At 37.0% G+C, this 20,322-nt stretch overlaps 1 protein-coding gene across 1 annotated transcript in view; it reads left to right on the top strand.

Moving 5' to 3' along the window:
• fras1 (Fraser extracellular matrix complex subunit 1) overlaps positions 1–20,322 on the top strand; it is a 242,457-nt gene that overhangs the window by 94,440 nt on the left and 127,695 nt on the right. Inside the window, exons 10-13 of the mRNA XM_016669157.1 lie at positions 2,311–2,400; positions 5,863–6,010; positions 12,720–12,863; positions 17,007–17,153. Of these exons, the coding sequence (XP_016524643.1) occupies positions 2,311–2,400; positions 5,863–6,010; positions 12,720–12,863; positions 17,007–17,153 (529 nt within the window). The remainder of the gene's footprint in view (positions 1–2,310; positions 2,401–5,862; positions 6,011–12,719; positions 12,864–17,006; positions 17,154–20,322) is intronic.

Raw genomic sequence — 20,322 nt, 5'->3', positions numbered from 1 at the left:
TACCTGACAATATTAACAGCTACTTTGTGCTGGTGTTGGGTTAAGTATGTCAGACCTGCTTATATTTATTTTTCATGACAAATTTGAAACGCTGTGTTTAAAGGAATGGGCACAAGTGGCAGGCCCCTTAAAATTTCTGTGGAATTTTCTAGTTGGTTATTATTATCAACCTAAATTTCCATATCTATTCATTCCTAATAGTTGTCACAGTAAATAAAGCAAAATATATTTTTAACAATATTAAAGCTTTTGTCACTAATTCATCCCTAAACAAAAGAAAAGTTTTTCTTATGTGAAGGAGGTTTTATGAAAAACTTCAGCGTCGGTTTGTAACCAAGACGATTCAGTCAGGATTTGTGATTCAGTCAGGATCTGTGATTCAGTCAGGATCTGTGATTCAGTCAGGATCTGTGATTCAGTCAGGATCTGTGATTCAGTCAGGATTTGTGATTCAGTCAGGATCTGTGATTCAGTCAGGATCTGTGATTCAGTCAGGATCTGTGATTCAGTCAGGATTTGTGAAACCCTGGACTTTTCTCACCAAGCAGGAGTGAATGCATGAAGCCGGTTTGGTTCTTTTCAGAGTATTCATGTGTCGAACTTTACTACAGGAGTTTCAGCTGAGCCTTAACCTTTATCAGATTAAATGCCACATTCAGTTTAAATCCAGTAAATCAGGATTAACCATGAATGCTAATGTGAACTCTTCCTCACTAACGGGCGACACTCCTGCACCCAAAAATCCTATATTGTCTCTTTAAAATGCAACTATAGAGTTAACCGAGGCCAGCTTAGTTATTTTCTTCCTACATTTTCTACATTTAGCCAGAATATGTCGCCAGACTGTCTGAAACTGGAGAAAGGATATTCATTAAAGGTTATAAGGTTGTCACAGATAATCACTTCGTTAAGATGCAGCAAATTGAAAGACAAGATGGAACTAATGAGAAGAAGCAGAGCCTTAAAATGTGCTGCTTGGTCCAAAGAAATGAATTAACCTGACAGCTGCAGGGTTTCTCTCTGTGCTTCACATATAATGGTCTTATTATGTGGAATCGGCTCCAGTTTAAAATAGAGACTTCATCTGGTAATTAGGACTCCTGGGGTAGCTGGTAATGTGGGATTCTGGATTATTGGAGAGTTTTTAGGCAAATCCAAATATTTTTTAAGGTCAATAACTGGAGTTTCCGTTATTTATTGTGGATGTCTGCTGTAAGGTGGGCAGGAATGAAGCAGATTTAATCATATTGCTTTAACGTCCCTCTGCGGGGTCGCAATAAGACGCTATTAATCATACTATATGGTGATAATTGAAACTGCTAAGTGCCATTTACTATAAGTGGCATAACTGGCACTTGTCCAGCCCTGAAATGAACAAGGTCACGTTGCTGTGAAGACCGCAGCTTTTCAGTTTCCGGAGTGTGCGTGCTTCAGTGTTCGTTACAGTTCAGAGAAGGTTATGGGTTTAATGGCATTTTTGACTCGGTAGGCAGAAGGAGGAACTAATATTTATAGTTTGGTTTATGATTGCTCGACTAATAACGCCATGCTCCACTGACTTTGAGACTTTTTGACTTGTGAACAACCTTCAAAGGCCAAAGGAAAGAAATAGAACAAACTCTTTAGGTTATTTTATGAAGTTATTGGTTGTTGTTACTAAATTTATAGGAATCTGTTGCCAGAAATGTAATATAGGTGCTTTAAATGTTGGAAAAAGTTGTTTCCAACATTTATTTATAATTTCCAAATGCTTATATTTATATGAATTAAGTAGATAAGCCTGTTTTAATAAACAGTAAATCCATTAATCACATGACAAATTAAATTGAGGTCAATAATTTCCATTTGCATGATTTTTTTTCTCTTCTCTCTCTCCCTCGCTGTACCATTCCTATTAGGTTTTTATTCTGTTTGAAAAAGTCAAAAGAATTTTTTCTCAAATTAAGAAAAAAAAAATAAATTTAATTATGTTCATTTATAGATTTAAACATATTTTTAATCACTTTTTGTTTTGCCAACATTGATAGTTCTTTTTTCTACTTCCTGGATCAACATGACCAAATATGGAAATTAAGCGATGATGTCATCTAGCAAGTTTTAGGACGGCCAATAGCCACTTTTCTTACTGAGGAGTTGGCAACACTTGCCGTTATTTGAAGATTGCTCTAAAATGTGCCTGGTTAGCTAGTTAGCCACCAGGCTAGCTGGCTATGTCAGTGTCATAACAATGAAGAAAATTGTAGAATGAATGAATGTTTGTAAGAAATTTGAGTAAACGTTTAATTTGTCCATTTTTTGTTTGTGTTTTAGGAATCAGAGCTTGTTCATCTGCCGGGAAAATGCTGTCCAGAATGTTCTTCGTTGATGCCTTCCTGTCTCTATGAAGGGAAATCGTTCAAGGTATTACTCTGAGTCACTAAGACAACCAAACCCGTCACAATAAGCAATAAATAAATTAATCACATGATAAATTGAAATGAGTCGTTAGAGGTATTCTTTAACGTTATTGAAAAGTGATAAGCCTCATAGGAAGTAGTTAGCTGCAGTTCCTGCCCCTTTTGCCTGTTTTCCCTGTCTTAGCTGAATTATTTTTTTTTGTTGCAGACACTTCATAATCCATTTTAATTATTATTATTTTGTTTGTATATTTTGTATTTTTAAAATGTTTTCTAATTCAAGAGTTAGAAAAGTTTTTTTTATCACTGAGAGGTTGTACTCACATTAATATTCCATTATAATTATAGTTTTTATTTGAAAAAAGTCTCAAAATGTCAATGTTATCACTTATTTCAATGATTTCTGGGACAATTAATCATCCAGTAAAATGTGTTAACATGACAGGCCTATATGTAACTTACAGTGTTTGAGAATAAACATCATTATTGTGTCTAAAGAAAACAAAAAAAATCCAAACATCGTAGGTGTCCTTAATGTTTGTTGCATTTAAATCTCCCATTTTAATGTTAGTTTGTCAGTAAATGTATGAGCTGAAACTCGAAACAGTAGCAATTATTTATTGCAGCAGCTTGATTGATAATGGCAGAAAAACAAAGTTCTGCTGCTTTGAGTTAACATCTTGGCCCAGATCTTGAAGACTTTCATCAGTTTCATTATTTATAACGAAGTCCTAGAAAACTGGATTTCACAGCTTGGATGTTTTACAGCATCAATCAAAATATTTATGAAATCTTAAGACATTCGCCCAAGGCTGCAGCTGAGAGTGAGTCCATAAACGGCAGTTATCACAGTTATCATCTCCAAATGGATTGTTCTTCGTCTCCCTGGATAAAGTATTTCACCATTAGCGAAAGAAAATAGACGCTTTTGTGACGGAATGATTACTGGTTGGAAACTCAGAGGACGTTTAGATAACAGCATGGAAATATAATGAGGTAGAACGAAGAGACACGTTTATGGAAGCCCTGTCTTTTAGTTGAAGTTGAAACACATTGAGACTGAGAAGATTGTCTCTTTTTTTACTTTATTTGTTTGGGTCTGAATAAAAGGTGCTTTAGCTGCTCAGTCTCTTTCTGTAAAGGCTCGATTCGTCCATTAAGAGCATCTGGATTAATTCAGTCCTACACAATTTAGATGCATTTTTGCTTCAACATACCAGATGTAGCGATACCTTCTAAAAAAAAAAGTGTCTCAAACAAGATTTGCAATTTGTTCAATCGCTAATCTGAATGAACAAAGACCATCTGGGGATCCCCAAGGCTGTGTACTTGAGCCTCTTTTATTCAGAAACTATAGACTCTCCCTGGCTTATATAATGCAGAACTACAACGTTTCTTACTCTACGCTGATGACACGCTACTTTTTATTTCCGTCAGCTTATTAGAATCACTATTTATGTCCATATCAATAAATAAAACACAAAGTTTTAGTAATAAAAGACAAATTACATTTTTATTTTCTTATTTCTTTTTCTTATGGATTTTTGGTTACAGAAACTTCATAATCTATTTTGATTCATAACTTCATAATCTATTTTGGTTAATGAGTTCAATGATTTCCATTTGCATGATTTATTTTTTTTTCCACTTTTCTTTCTTTCTTCCAAAACCTGGATGATTAAAGTTTTCAGGTTAATTTAAGTTTTTTAGGATAATTTTGTTTAGACTTAATAATTAAGTTTATTTGTTTCTGTTATTTTGTTTATTTATTTTGTATATGTTAAATATCTTTCAGTTACAGTGTTAACATTTGGTTAGAATTTGATTTTTGAAGGCGTGTTTTTGCAATAATATGACATTATCATTTTGTTACTTTAAAATAGTGTAAAAGCAGCAATATTATTATTTATTACAATGACTTCTGGGACAAAATTTGCTATCATGACAGGCCTAGTCGTGATTACTTGATAAGGGCCTTCTGGATTTTTGGCAGGAATGTGATGCCATATTTTCATTGGAATATGTGTGTAAAAGTGGCCTAAATTTGTCGTAGGCTGTATTATAGCTGTTTTCTGACCTTGTTTACACCAATAAATGCAGATGAAGCCAATTAACTTCAGTAAATAGAAACCTGGAGTTTTGGCTGCTTTGATTGTGAAAATGTTTCTGACTTACAACAAATACCAACGTTTGTCTGTGAACACAGCTTCTGATTGTCTTACGGTTCCAGTGTTAAATGTTCATTAGATTTTAAAGTTTATTGATATTTGAGAATGTGGTCTTGCATTTTTATTATCCCATTACCATTATATTACCTTAAAATGGTGTCAAAGCAACAATATTTCAATAGTTTATTGTAATAACTACTGGGACAATTTATCATCCAGCTAAATTTGTTATTGTGACAGGCCTATTTCCACTAAAGCACTTTAAATTACATTAATTTTAATTATATTTTCAAACAAAGTGTTGTGATCTGTTTTCTGTGTATTTATTTTGAGGTTTCTCTGTGTTTATTAGTCTGTTCCCCTGTGAGTCTCTGTCTTCCCTGTTGATTGCTCCCAGCTGTGTCTCGTTTCTTTGATTACCCTCCCAGTGTATTTAGTCCCACCTTTGTCTCTTGTCGGATCCTCGTCGTGTGGACCAGCCCGTTTCCCTGTGCTGTCGTGTGTTTGTTGTGCTCCCCGTTGTTCTGTTCCGTGGATATTTATCATTAAATCATCATCTTCATCACAACCTGGGTCTCTGCGTCTCTCCTCACCACCTCATCCACACATCGTGACACAAACTTAGTGCAGATGTGGCTTCTTAAGATGTCAGTGGAGAACAGAAAGTAAACCTCGACTCGTGCGTTACTGTAGACTCACTTCTCTTTACTGCATATCTAAAACTCTTTGAATACAACATGTTATTGTTTGTGAGTGATGAAAATATGTTGCTGTGTTGAATCTAGTTGGATGTTTGGTTCTGAATTATTCAGTTCATCTGGTGAGCTATTAGGAATAAGGAGTATTATATAAGTTTAATTCTATTACTCATTCAGGGTCATACTGTCTGTGCCGGTCAGAAACTGAAATGAGTAATAAATGAAAGCGGTGCATAAAGGCAGGCAGCTGGAGGAAAAAATTCACTGTATTTTAATATGTATAGTGTCTTATTTCTCGACTTTAAGTTGATAAAGTTTGAAAAGTTTTATTCTTTAGACATTTTACTTTTTCTTTGTGTTTTGACGCTGAAGTTGCTGCTGGTGTAACTTTCCCCTTGATTCCCTCTGTCTGTTTTCAGAACGCCTAAAAAGTCACGAGTGTTACGCTTTTTCTCAAATAAAACTAATTTAAATTCAGGAATGTCCCTGTTTTATAGATGCAATTGAGATCCCTCTGAATTAAAAATTAAAATTAGCGCAGTCTTTGCTTTCTGTCACTTGTTTAAGGTTTAATTAACGAAGTCCTGGGTTTTCTTTCAGAATCGGGCTCGCTGGACCGATGGCAGCTGCCGCGAGTGTGAATGCCACAATACCCGGGTGACTTGTTATCTGCGCTCCTGCCCCACTTGCCCGCCAGGAAGTCTGGCTGTCGTAAAGGAAGGCCGATGCTGCCCCGAGTGTCAGCAGGGTACGTAGTTACTCAGAAAAGATGCAGTGTGTCTGCATGGCTCTGCTGGGCTGGATAAGAATCAGAAACTTACTCCTCCTTTTTAAACTTGTTTTCTGGAAGACTGAAAGGTGATTTCAGGATGAAGTTGACCCTTGACCTCAATGCATCATAAGTACTAACTGGTTTTATGCGTTCATAGCTGATCCTTTAGGTCTAAAAATGTGACTTTTTTTGCATTTAGAAGTTAAAAAGAGTTGGGTTTAACTCCAGTTTGCACTTTCTGCCAAAACAAAAAGGAAATCAACTGAAACCTGCATTCAAAACAAACTAAATAAAAACAACCTAGGATCTGGCTCTATATGATTTTACAGTTTTATAAACTGTACATATCAAGACTCAAGTTGTTTGCATCAATGTGAATTTCTTTAATAATTACATTTTTGATAAGAACATGAACAATTTTCCTTTTGTATCATCCTCTGATTTCTTCACAAGTTTCCCTTTTTTCGGCAGCATTAATTATATGTTGCATAACTTTTCTTTTTCTCTCTTTGCCTCTCTAAAGATATTGAGTTTGATATGTAGAAATTCCTTCACTGTATTGTCTGTTAAGCTTGAATGAATAAACCAGCAGACAGCGTTACCAGAAATACTTTATAAATAATAAAGTATCTGTAAATATGTAAACAAGAAGCTTGAAGAGGCTCATAAACAGGGAGCGAGTTTATAGTTATGAATAACAGGCTGAAAGTGTCTGTTGGGGGAAGTTGTGCCGCTCAGCTGCAGATTGCTGCTGCCTGAGGAAAAAAACACATTCACACTCACTAAAAAAGGTTTTTTATTGATTGTCACTTCATAGCTCATAAATTATTTGGTAACTTTTGTAAATTTGTTGTTCTGGGCTTCCCTTCTGGGACTCCCGTTGTTGGGACTTTTGGAAAACCTGGCGAGCAGTTTGGCACTTTTCCATCAGAACCATCATTACCTTCTTCAGCAGTTTGATCTGTTGTAGCGTGTCTGTTGGCTTAGACATTATATTGCATTTTATCAAGTACCATTGTTAAAATCATCAATACGTTGGTGTAAGTGATGCTAACTCCCACCTGCAGGTGGCAGTATTGCTTACCTCAGCCTAACTTCATGTCCAGTCGTTGATGTGGCAGGCAGCTAAAAGTCACATTAATGTCATGCATAAGCATAAATACTGAAAATATTTTTATATTAGCTCCAAAAAATCAGCACAAAAATAGCAAAATCTTTTGTGAAATCCTGATCAACGTGAAAAGATGTACAACCCGATAAATCATAAAAACATGGCGCGTCGTCATCCTCCGACTGACTTTCTGTTGTCGTGGTTTTTGCCAGTGACAACATCTGGTTGTTGATTTTCTATCAAAGTTGTTTTTGATGCGACCAAAATAAACTTGCATCATACCAGCACCAACACTTTTCATCCAAAAAAATATACTTTTTAAAATTGGCTTGTTTCCATTCAGCAGATTTATTTCCAAAATGTCAAATTACGCAATTAAATAGTCATTGGAAACACAGTTGGGTGTCAAACCAGAGAGGAAAACAAATCCTCCATCAGTTTATCTGTGTGGTGTTGAGTAAGATTTTTTATTGTTTTGTGGCAAAGAATAGAAAAAGACATGCGCTCACAACCTCCTTCTGTCTTTTTCCCTCTTCCTCATAAATCTTCTGCTCAGTCTATTAATCAAGGGCCGACTTCAGGCCCAGAGGTCAGTAATCTGCTCTCCTATTGGTCAGTTCTCACCTGAGGGTCATGCTGCGTTCATGTCTCATGGGAAAAGATGTAAATATGAGCTCTGTGCTGTTAGGCTTCGACCTGCTCTCTTTAATGTGGAGCACTGTCCTTTTAAACAAGAACATCTTTTCAAGCAGAAACAGTCGCCATACTCTGTTAATGTTACACATTTTGTCCCATTTTATTGGGACCAAAACAAAATATGTCAGAATCGATGAGCTGAAGAAAAACGATACTTTATTTTAGAGGTGTGAAAAGTTTTCCTCACATAGGCCAAAAACACACAAACTAAAATCAACCACATACAGTAGCCCAATTTTTATTTTTAATTTATTCTAGATCCAAAGCTAGAAAGGGATTTTAACAATTAGGAGCTTTACAGACCAGGAAAAAAAGGTGGAGTAAATTTCTGCCAAAAAAACTCAGAAATTTAGTGATTAATCTCAAAAATTTTCTAGAAAAAACGTTGAAATTTCTGAAGTTTTCCCAGATATTTATGTTCGCTTTGTGTCTTCAACGGCCCTGATATGCTGTAGTAGATTTTGCATGTTTGCTGTATTAAAAGAAATAATAGATTGAATAATATTTTGAGTAATAAGTAGAGCATTTCTTTCAAAACGCTCGCAATATTTAGTCAGGTTTAACAAAAAATACATTTTGGTCGCTTTTCAGTAAAAACCTGAATAAACGTAGTTTTACCTTTTCCTATAGCTCAGTCATAAAAAAGGTGAATATATTGTAAGAAAATTAATAATAATTGATGATAATTTTACTCTCCACCTCCATCTATGGGCCAAATTTGTATCATTTTTGAATTGCAGTTGGGGGCCGCACAAAATCAGCCAAAGGGCCACACATGGCCCCTGGGCCACCCTTTGGACACCCCTGCTTTATAGTAAAAGGAATCTGAGAAGTGTGATGTGTAATTTTATTGCCTCTTTCTCTCAAATGTATCTAATTAAGAACCAGTGCAACTAATTTCCTTAAGAAGTATTAAACAGATTCAATCAGTCGTCCAAAAACAGAGCAGATCAGGTTTGACGGGCGGAAAAGGAAAACGTTATTCAGGAAAGAGGTCAAGAGGTCAGAGGACATGAAGAGTCTGTGGAGGTGAAAACGTAAGAAAGCCTCTGTTGAAAAGGAAGAATCAAAGTTATTCTTTCTGGGAGATGCAGCAAAGAAGCTGAAGAAGGTTCTTTTGGTCGGATGAGCTCTGAACTTTTCCAGCCAACGTACATCGGAGAACATGTTATATAGCACATCAGTTTGAAAACAGCCTCCCCACTGAGAGTTGGTGTGAAAATGGATGGAGCTACATATAGGAGACACTTAGAGACTCAGTCAAAGGGTGTAAAAGGGGAGTAAGTTCACCTTTAGACCCTAAAGATGCATGCAGTGCGTTAGATGAAAGCATGTTAATGTGTTGAAAATGGGCCAGAATAAAATAGCACCTCTCACTTCTGTGAAAGAATCTGTGGAAATGTTCTTATCATGCTTCCTTGAACATGTTAGGATAGATATATGGTCTACACAAAACATGTTCAGTTGCACAAAATCATTCTCAGATAAATCAAATTTTAGTATTTTAAGCTTCTTTCATCATTAACGGTTTGTCACTTTAAATCCAAATAAGCTGCTATTGGACAAACCAGCAAACTCAACATTTAACATGTAAAAATGGCTGCAGACATGCAGTCATACAGATAGTTTATATACCTGTGGACTTGAAAACTTTTAGGGTCAAAAACTGTTCAAACCGCAGAAGCTTCAACCAGATGGAGAGTGGATCTAAAAATGATTGACTCAGAGGAGCTTAATGCTAATGCTAGTGCTAATGCCACACTTTTTAAAAATATATAACAACCAGTGTAATTTATCATCCATTTTAAAGAAATGGGCCACTTTGTGTTGGTCATACATTACTTCTCCAGATAGGTCTGATTGTCAAGGAGAGAAAAGTCTTGATTTACTTTATTGAAAGTCTAGAAACTTTAATGAACATGTCTGAAGTTCCCCTCTGAAGTCGGACTGATTGACTCTGATTTCGACTCCCTGCAGCGAGTCTGAGATGTTTGATAATTATGCTCTCTGACTGTAATGTGAGACCAGCGCACGGTTATGTGACTTTATCCATTTCACCAATACTTTCACCAACAAAGTGAGGAGCTAAATGGATTTAATCCTCCTTTAAACTTTCTCTTACACTGGAAATTTGTCTGCAGACAGGAGGGGGGATTTCCATTATGGAGCAGCTTTTTTTGGCTTCAGTTATTAATTGGCTTCTTTTCTAGATGTGAAGAGTGGAGGGCAAGTTGTTGAAGGTCAAAGCTCTCCAAGCAATCAAACACGTAAACAACAATGGCCATTTTACCGTAGCAATCAAGAATCCTCCCTTTACGTGTCATCACAGGCTGTTATCTGTTGTGGTCTTTTTAGTTTTGTACCTCAGGGATTCTGGCTTATTAAGCCTGTGATAAAAACAAAAGCGCTATGCAGCATCAAAGCCAAACACAAAAATGATCCTGCATCTCCATAAGTGGAGCTTCTTATGTAAATGTGCTAATTTGTTTCCAGTGGTAAATATGCATAAAATGACATGTTTGAAAAAAAAGATTTCATGATATAAAGACTATATTCAGGCAAGAAATTAGTGTATTACCAAAAGCCACAGCTGAGCGGAGAAATAAACAGTTTAGCTGTGTTCATATTAGCCAGTAAATCTGTCAGTGGGTCAGAGCAAACACTGCTAAGCATCTTAAAGCTCCCATTTTTCACAGACTCTCGCGCTATTTTCTGCACAGGCTCCTGCAGTTCTCTTATCTCCAATAAAAAGTCTGGCCTCAGGGTGAAATTTAAGGTCAAAAAGTGAGATGAGAGGCAGATGGAAAGAAGATGAACGCTGGAATGAAATGAAACTGTAAAGTCGAAGGAACAAAAAACGTGGCAGATTGGAGAAGGAGAAGAGTGATGGAGATACTTAGAACAGTATGTTCTGGCTTGCTGACAGTCTTATTGGTCGTTAGGATTAAAGCAGCATCTCATTTTTCTCATGTTCAACTTTCCTTCCCCACTTTCACGCCCTCACAGTCTCTCCTGCTATAACTCTCCTCCTTGTCTTATTTTCCCCTGTCATTTTCTGCCTCCTTCCTCTCCTCCTACTGTCTCGCTCTGCAGTTGTCACATTAATCGGTCCTCTCAGTCTGCTGTTTTATTTTCTCAATACGGTCGCTGTGAAATCAAGTGGAAACGGCATCGCACATTGTTTGACAAGCCCTTGCTTTCATTTGCCTGTTCTGCAACCCAGATTGGACGGGTCTTATCTCTGCCTTCTCCCTTTCTTTTATTCAGAGAACATGACGGTGACAAAGCGGTTTTTTAATTTGCACATGACGTTCGGATGCTGAAGAGGCAAATCATTTCAGAAGACACTCAGAGAAACAACATTTTAAATGCATCAGCACGAGATTCAGAATAGTTTCTTTGCCTCACAGGAAGATTAAAATGTTTTCTATGCTGTTAGTTTTCCACAATTGCAATAATCAACAATATTACTCAGTTATTTGTATGGCACATTTCAGCAACAAGGCAGAAGACAAAAATAAAAAACATACACTCAGTCTTTTCTATGACTTTGTATAGAAAGTCATTTCAGCAACAAGGCACATTACAGCCTTGTTGCTGAAATGTGCTCTACTAATAAATTTGATTGATTGATTGATTGATTGATTGATTACTGTGTCTCAAAAGCAACTCTAAGCAGGTGTGTTTTTAGTCTAGATTTAAAGGAACTCTGTGTTTTCTGGAAGTTTGTTCCAGATTTGTGGTGCATAGAAGCTGAATGCTGTTTCTCCATGTTTTGTTCTGGTTCTTGGGATGCAGAGCAGAACCAGAACCAGAACCTGAGAGGTCTGACAGGTTGCTATGACAACAGCAGATCTTTAATGTGTTGTGGTGCTAAGCCGTTCATTCATTTATAAGCTAACAGCAGTATTTTAAAGTCTGTTCTCTGAGTTACAGGGAGCCAGTGAAGGACTTTAACACTAAGGTGATGTGCTCTGTCTTCCTGGTTTTAGTCAGAACAGCAGCAGCAGCAGCAGCGTTCTGGATCTGATTGATTTGTTAGGCAGACCTGTGAAGACACTGTTGCAGTAATCGATGTGACTAAAGATAAACACATGGATGAGTTTCTCTAGATCTTACTGGTTCATTAGTCCTTTAATCCTGAAAATCTTCTACAGGTGACAGAAGGCCGACTTTGTAACCGTCTTTATGTGACTATGAAGGTTCCCACTGCAAAAACACAAAATCTTACCAAGTTTTTTTTGTCTAGTTTCTTGTGCAGATATCTTGGTAAACTTGGAATAACACAAACTAATTTAAAAGTTATTTTTAGCAAGCTATAGAGTCTTATTCTAAATAAGTAAAATAATTCCTTAATATTTGTGAAAAGGTACTTCTTCCATTGGCAGATTTATAATAATAAACAGTGTTTGAAAGTATGCCTCTGGTTTTTGTCCTCTCTATATGGTACAAATCTAAAATTAATAGACAAAAAGAGAGGACAGATGTTCTGGTTCTTCTTTATTTGCTCATTAACACTTGAATATTTCCAAAATACCAGACGATATTAGGTGACTTATGAGGGCTCATATATTGTTGTCAAAATGACGGATCATCTGGGAAATGGTGTGAGCTGAAACTTCGCTTACAGTGTTCATGAAATGCTTCGGTGGATCTGCTGGATGACAGAAGATGTTCTCTGAAACTCCCAGTTGGACAGACGATTAAATCTTCCCCAAGTCCGTTAAAACCTGGTGGAACTGATTTAAGACGTGATTTTTACGGATGTCAGGCTGGATGTCTGTCTCTAATCATGTAGAAATGTTTTAGCTAGTGAGACATGGCCGCCGCCACATGCATTTTCTGCCTAATAAAGTCGGTGAAATGTGCTTTTAACAGCTCAGTGCCATGGAGACTGCCTCTCCTGTTTGGGGACTCCGGAGCGCTGCGAGAGCTGCAGAGACCCCAAAGCTTTCCTCCATCTTGGTCGGTGTCTGTCCGTCTGTCCGGAGGGTTACGCCGCCGAGGGACGAGTGTGTGCAGGTAACATTTTCACAAATGTTGTCTTTCTTTCAAATGCAGCTGTGCACGGAAATTAAGAATATGGTCATTAAAGAGATACATTAAAACAAGCTCAATTTCCATTGATTTATTGTTTTTCTCTATTTTGAGCATGATATGTTAACTGAAACAAAAAATCTGTATTTTCTCTTCTTTTTTATGCACTTCTTGTTACTGTGCACTATTTTATTTTTATATTTGTATCATGTTCGAATAAAATTTCATTTAATTTCATTTCATTTCATTTCTATTTCTATCAACAAATGGTTGATGAAAGTATTCAGTCTGGTGGGTTTTTTTGTTTACAGAGACTGTAATTGTTTTTATTTGTCGTTTATGTTTATTTTTGGATGTTTAAAATGTCTTCCAGCTCCAGTGTTAAATATTCTTGCATTATTAAGCCTTTATTACCATTATGTTACTTGCAGATGGAGTCAAAACAACAATATTGTCTTTTATCTCAATAACTTCTGGGACAATTTATCATCCAGTAAAATTTGTTATTGTGACCGGCCTAGTGATGAGCTTAACAGTTTTCAGACAGTTTTTCCTGTCTGAAAAAGTTCCTGGCTGAACGTTAGAAGCAGTAGAAGCCCAAATTGAAGTATAAAAACATACAGAAGGTGAATTTTGCACGTCGGTTTGTTAAATAGACTGATGAAGAGGTTCCAGATGGACTCGTTTACAGCTTCAGCTGTGCTGATGAAAAGACAGAAATTGCAAACATTGTTGCTTCACAACCAAAGCCTTCGGCCCTGACTGCCATATTTAAGCTGCAGGCATCTTGTTACAGAGCAATTACTGATAAGCACCGAGCAATTTGCTAATCACAAACTATCACTCCTGCACAGGAATCCCTTGAATGGGTAAATATATGGATGCCAAAATGGCCGCTGGAAGCTATCGTTCCATCGCAGCATTGGCGGCTGATGGATAAAATTGCAGCATCTCACCTATCATATAATTAAACGTCGGGTAAATCTATCTACTACTACCAGCCACCAGCATCAACATGGCACCTCTGGAAACGTGTAAATTACTTAACGAAAGACACAAACTCACAAATGTGTTGACTAACCCGACAGCTTTCTGTGCTGAGAAGATAAAAATAATGCCTATGAGGGTCTGAATTAAATTTATATGAGAAACAAATATTATTAATAGCTTTGAGAGCTTTGAACCTTCTGTAAGTATGTTTTAGTTTAAACCAAAACTCAGTTTGGATGCAGCTTCTGTTTATAGTTGTTGTTTACCAATAATTGCTATAATCTTTGAATCCTTTCATCTGTTCTCTGGATGAGTGAGATGTTTGCCTCCTACAGATTTTTACATGCAGATGTGAAATAATAGAGCCAAGTGTGAAAAAGAAAACACTCATCAGCAGCTATAGCTGTTAATGCTTGTCAGCAAACTGAAGACTTTCCGTTTTTCCTCTTTAAAATTATTAAAAGTAATAAAAAATGGCTGGCTGGGATTGAAAAAAAAAAGTTTGATTCTATGATTTTTTTGACTTTGCACATGAAATGAAAAAAACATGAACCCTGAGCTTATTGATAATGTGAATTTTAAAAGGGTCTTAACATGCAAAATTAACATTTTTCACATTTTTTAACAATCCAAATGCTTTTAATAAACCATCCAGCCATTTTTTGGCAGTAACTTAAAGGTTTTTGGTGTCTGGAAAATGAGCTGTATCAAAATCTTCTCAATTGTTGAGTCACGCTGTGCCGTTACCTAGCAACCCCAGCGAATCTCAGCCCATTACCTAGCAACACAAGCTGAGCTCCAGCGTGTTTGGTCAGCTGGTTATACCACTCGGTGCACTGTACAATGGCTACTGGAAAAGACAACAGTTTTGTTGTTGATTTACCATCCCGAAACCAGTTGCTGTATTCTTGTTGGTTGTGCAGGAGGCTCCACTTCTGCTTCTCTAAGATGCACGTTTGTATAATTGTGCTTCTGTTTGCAGCCATTTTTACATGTAAGTGTACATGTTGAGTTTAGACATCCAGTTTGAAAAGTCACTACTATAATTGAACCTCTCCTCTTGATCCAGTGGCTTGTTCTGAGCTGTACTTTGAAAACAGAATCTAGATTAACTCCAAGCTTCTCTGGGGCCGAATACGGAGCCCTGAGGAACTCCAACGGTTTCCAATATGAAAATAAAAACTTTATCAGATGGATAAGGCTTTGAAAACATTCATTTTTAATTGCAGTGTAAGAATATTTTGTCGCCTGAACACTTTCAGCTCTGGTACAAAAAGTTTGTGTGGCTCTGTTCTAGTCTGTCTAAATAAAATCAGCCATCAGGAAAGAGTTATTTAGGTCGAGCTTCTGACCTTGTTATAAATTTCCCTCTAAAGTTGTAAAAGTTGCCGTGGTTCAGTATGTGTTCATGTTGAAAACAGAGATATTAGAAGTATTAAATGCCTTTCTGCTTCCTTTTTGTTTTTATTGAAGTGTGTGAAACTAAATATTGATGTTTTCGTGTCTGAGCAGATGTAGGCGAACATACGGTGACGAGGCAGAGCTTCATATCTCTAATGAGATCAAATCTTCCTCCCTTTAAATTTCTCATCATGTTTCCTCAGGGTGTTCGTTTTCTGTTTCTCCTCTTACCTTCCTCGCTCTAATCCTTCATCCTCATGACTTTCTCCTTTTCCCCTGCTATCTGTCTGTGTGGGTGGCTGTTTGCTTTAAAGGGGATTTAGTTTTGTATTCGCTATTCTACTTTGAAAAGAAACTTTCCTTTGCATTTTCCCTCCTCCTGCATATCCTCAGCTCAGTGTTATATTCAGAATGTGAGTTTATTGTGGTAAAGAACCACAAACCTCCCAGTTAACGTCTTTATCTCAGAGGTTCATGGTCTGTGTAAATCTTGCTGCAGTGTTTTAGGTTGTTAAATTTTAGCTGCAAGTTGAATCAAAGTAAACGATTACAATCACCTTAAATACAGTCACATCATCCGGATTAGGTTAAACAAAGGGGAAAAACTGAAACGGGGAGAATAATAATCTAAGGCATTTTAGTCCACATCAAAACTCTGAATGTTTTTAAAAGGCGGGACGGAACGTATTGATAAAACCTGCTAAACTGTTAAAATATCTATAAATAGCTGCTTGTTTCAGCATTCAATAAGTGTTTCTAAATAATATTGAACATCTTTTCACATTGGTCAGTCCATCCAGGATTTTATTATTTATTTTATTTTATTTTTTAAATCAAAATCACAGATTTTGTGGTGTTAAGAAATATTTGTAGGGAACTTTTATTATATTAATGTTAAAGGTGACTTCTATTACCGGTCACGTACTTGACATCCGGGAAGGCAGAGGCAGCAGACACTCATTCAAAATATCTGGCCAATTTTAAGAAACATTTGCAGCAAAAATAAGAAAATAATGAGTTGACTTAGTGTGGATTTTGCAGACTTGTGGAAAAAGTGGAGGGACTAATTGATGTAATTTGGAGTCTAAAGGGCCACATAAAAAGCTCCGGTGGACCAGATTTGGCCCCCAGACCTTAAGTTTGACACATGGAAAGAAGTCCATGATCTAAGTTAATAAACAACAAATAAATGATAAAAAGCTCAAAGCACTTGGAGTCAGTTACCTCCCCTGACCCAAATTATATCTGAATCGGACCTTTTCCCTCTGGTTCCTAACTTTCTTTCTTTTTCTTGAGTTCACAGTTTTGTTGGATTAAGCAGATTGTTCACCTTTGGAGTTAATTTCCTTTGAAGCCAGGACCTGCAGAGCTTCATTAAAGTTACACAAAACTTGAGTCCCCCAGCAGAAAGAGAAATCTGCTCCTGCTCTTGTTTCATTCTCTCACAGCAAACACTAAAATCACATTTCAGTTTGCTTCCTTTCTCTGGATGTTAGGGGAAAACTGTGTTCACTTGGATTTGTGCTGAGGTCTCCAGTTTTTTCTTCCATGTTCCCTTTAACAATGTGACAACCCTCCAGCAAACTCTGCATTTAAAGTCTCCCTCGGGGTTTCTGCGTGTGAAATTCACAACATGCTTCCTGCTTCAGTCCTGCATCCATTTCCAGAGCTCAGCTTTGCTCAGAAAATTTATTTCTAAAGCAACTTTTTGATCGCGTCCCTTCTTGTTCCCTTCAGCCTGCCCACAGTCCTGTGCCACCTGTTCCAGTCGGTGGGATTGCCAGTCCTGTGGCTCCCAGTTGCCCTTACTGGGCCCAGACAGAGACCAGTGTTTGGATTCCTGTCCTGCTGGTTCCTACCAGCACGACAACGCACACTGTCGCCGTAAGTACCACAACATCTGATGCTGATCCACCACAATGCAAGAAAAAGCAAAGTGTAGGTTAAATTTACATAATTACACTGCAGAAAAAAATCCTGCTGAGTATTATTGTTGTAGTTTCTAATGCAAATATCTTATAAATAAGACAAAACTAACTTTTCAGCAACATATAGGAGCTTATTTTAGTACATAATTATTTAATATTTGTACTAATTCCACTGGCAGATTACTGAATTCATTACAGGAAAAATGTTTTGTTTTAAGTTAAATAATGGAATAAGAACTTTTTCATGGATATATTGGAATTATTGACTTAAAACAAGCTCTTATGTCTTGCTGAAAATTTACTTGTAAATCAGTTTCCTCTCATTTCAAGTGTACTAAGAAATTTGCGCCAGAAACTAAACCAAAAATACTTGGTAAAATGTGTTTTTTTTGTTTTGTTTTTGCAGTGCAAACCTATTTTTGCTTAAATATAAACTGATGTAATTTCATGCATGTTTTGTTGACAGTCTTTTCCTCTCGTCAAGTCACATAATTTAGACACAATCTCTAAACCGTTTGATTAGAAAAATAGTTTCTGAATCAAATCGATATACACTGAAAGATTCTCCTCTCTGACTGCACAGTAAACTTCAGTATTTTTTCACTTCTGTGCCTCTAAATGAGATCAACACCACAGAGTGTCGTTTCTTGGCTTTATCTTTGCAGACCTCCCTAATAAGACACACATGAACCTTTCACTAACATCCTGTCCTCTAATGGCCTCAGTCCTGATAAGCAGAGCCGTAAACACTGTGTTTCAGTCAGAGGCTTAAGTATTATTCTCTCCTTCTGACATTTCATGCAAATATTAATTTCCTTTCAGCTCAAATTGTTGCTTTCTAAGCAGCACGTTTGGGGGCGGCTGTGTCTGTTTTTTTGCATTTTTGTTTCCTTAAATGAACTTTGTAAGTCTTTCTTTGCAGTGAATGGGGTATTACAATAGCTCTGAATTTTTCAGGGAGCGATGGAGGGCAAAGCTCCCTCTGGGGACCGAGTATTATTGCTTTAGTATTGTGCAGATTAAAGAAGTTGTACTTTTTCAGCCTGGGCCTGCTGGGTTGTTGCTGCACTTTGGCCCTTCTGAAAGTTACATAAGGTTTCATTTCTGCTGGAAGAAAAGAGGAAACTACGAACAGTTTGGAGAAAGCATTTGTTTGTTTTTGTATTTTTGGTTTCTTTATGTCTTTCATTCTCTTTACCAACTTTTCGATTTACTTTTGTGATTTAAGGTCAGATTTTTGTCAAAAGACCTTTTTTTTGATGAGGCTGAGTATAAAGACTTTAATGTCATTTCTACTTAGTAAAACCTCAAACGGACATAAAACTGACCAAAAAAACATATTAAAGATACAACCTTCTTTACAGGTCAGTAACAAGATCTTTGTTTTGATTTGTGTAAAACAAAAACCTCCTGATTGTTGAGCCACACTGCGCCATTACCTAGCAACCCGAGCCCGTTACCTAGCAACCCGAGCTAACCTACAGCATGTTTGGTCAGTTGGTTTTATCACTGACCAAACAGTGTCAGTGGCTGCTGGAAAAGACAAATGTTTTGTTGTTGACTTACAATTCAAAAGCCACTTGATGTATACTTGGTGGTTGTGCAGGAGGCTCCACTTCTGCCTTTCAAATCGGTGTAGCTGTATAATTAAGCATTTGTCAGCAGCCATTTTCATGTGCGAGTGTAAACGTTGAGTTGGGGGCGTGGCCAGGTGCAGCTTATTTGGATTTAAAGTGACGAGAGGCCCTGAAACAGCTCAATGTATTCAGAACTGAGTAAATTAAAATCTCATTATCCAAGAATGTTTTTGTGCAAAAAATTTAGTGAACATGTTTTCTAAAGGCTGATCTTAACCTCCTTAAAGGAAATGAAAAAGGTCACCTTTAAACCAGCTGATGTTATTTAGACATTCCAGCAGAACCACTTTCTAAATACTGACTGATTTCAGTTGGTTTCTTGGCTTTAAATCTGTTTTTGCAAAACTTTTCTTAATTTATTCCAATTATCACTCCAGTTTTTTTTCCCATAGCTTTAATTGTGACTCAATTTGTTTTGATTTCTGTCGACATCTGATGTGAGAAAAACACTGATGTGTTTGTTACTGGAATTCAGATGCTGAATGAGCCATCAGATAAATGTTTCATCCAGCATTTCCGGCAGTTTTAATTTCAGATACGCCTTTTTATGCGGCTTGAGAGTTGAGACAATCAAGCTAATTGTTGTTTACACACCAGTAACAACAACACTGTTTGTGTGTTGAAGTACTGGAAGCGGATTAGTGGCATCCCTGCAGATGCTATGTAGAGATAAAATGACCCAGGGTGGGTGTGTGAGCAGAGAATAACCACATGGTGAATTGAATGGTTTTGCAGCTCCGTTTCTCTCCTTAATAACTGCAGACCTCCCTGTGCTCACACTCAATAAGCAGCCTTACATTGGCTAGACTGCAGCAGCTAATGCAGGAACTCTGAATAATACTCCACATTGTGCAAATTCTCGGTGGACACGCCGGGTGACCTCCGTCCTGCTTTTTGTGCAACCCATTGTAGGATGCACATATAGAGCATTAATCATGTCTTCCCCACAATAACAGCCGATGTGTTGAACGCAGCACGGGAAAATCAGGTGGTTGTTGTGGCAAGATGTCCGCTCATCTACCTACGCCGGCTGCAATAAATGATGGCATGAGTGATGGCACGATAAATTAAAACAAACTCAATAATTTCCACTTGCATGATTTATTGTTTTTCTCTTTTCTCTCTTTCTACCAAAAACTGGATGATAAAAGTCTTCAGTCTGGAGCTTTGGTCTCAACTAGCTCTTCTTTTGGGGGACAATTTTGTTTACAGAGACTTCATAATTCATTTTATTTATTACTTCTGTTGTTTTTTAAAATTTTATTTAAAATGCCTTCCAGTTCCAGTGTTAAATCCTCATTAACATTTAAAGTGTATTGATATTTGAGAATATGTTTTTTAATTATTATGCCATACTTGAAAATTGTCTGAAAACAATATTATTGTTTATCGCAATAGCTTCTGGTACAATTTATCGTCCAGCAATATTATCGTGACAGGCATGTACAGCTGGGACTTGACTCGACTTTTGTCTGTCTCTACTTGAGA

This window comes from Poecilia formosa, unplaced genomic scaffold (genome assembly GCF_000485575.1).
Source record: "Poecilia formosa unplaced genomic scaffold, Poecilia_formosa-5.1.2 Scaffold20, whole genome shotgun sequence".
NCBI lineage: Eukaryota > Metazoa > Chordata > Actinopteri > Cyprinodontiformes > Poeciliidae > Poecilia > Poecilia formosa.
Note: the sequence above shows the minus strand (reverse complement) of the source record. Positions and strands in the feature narration are given on the sequence as shown.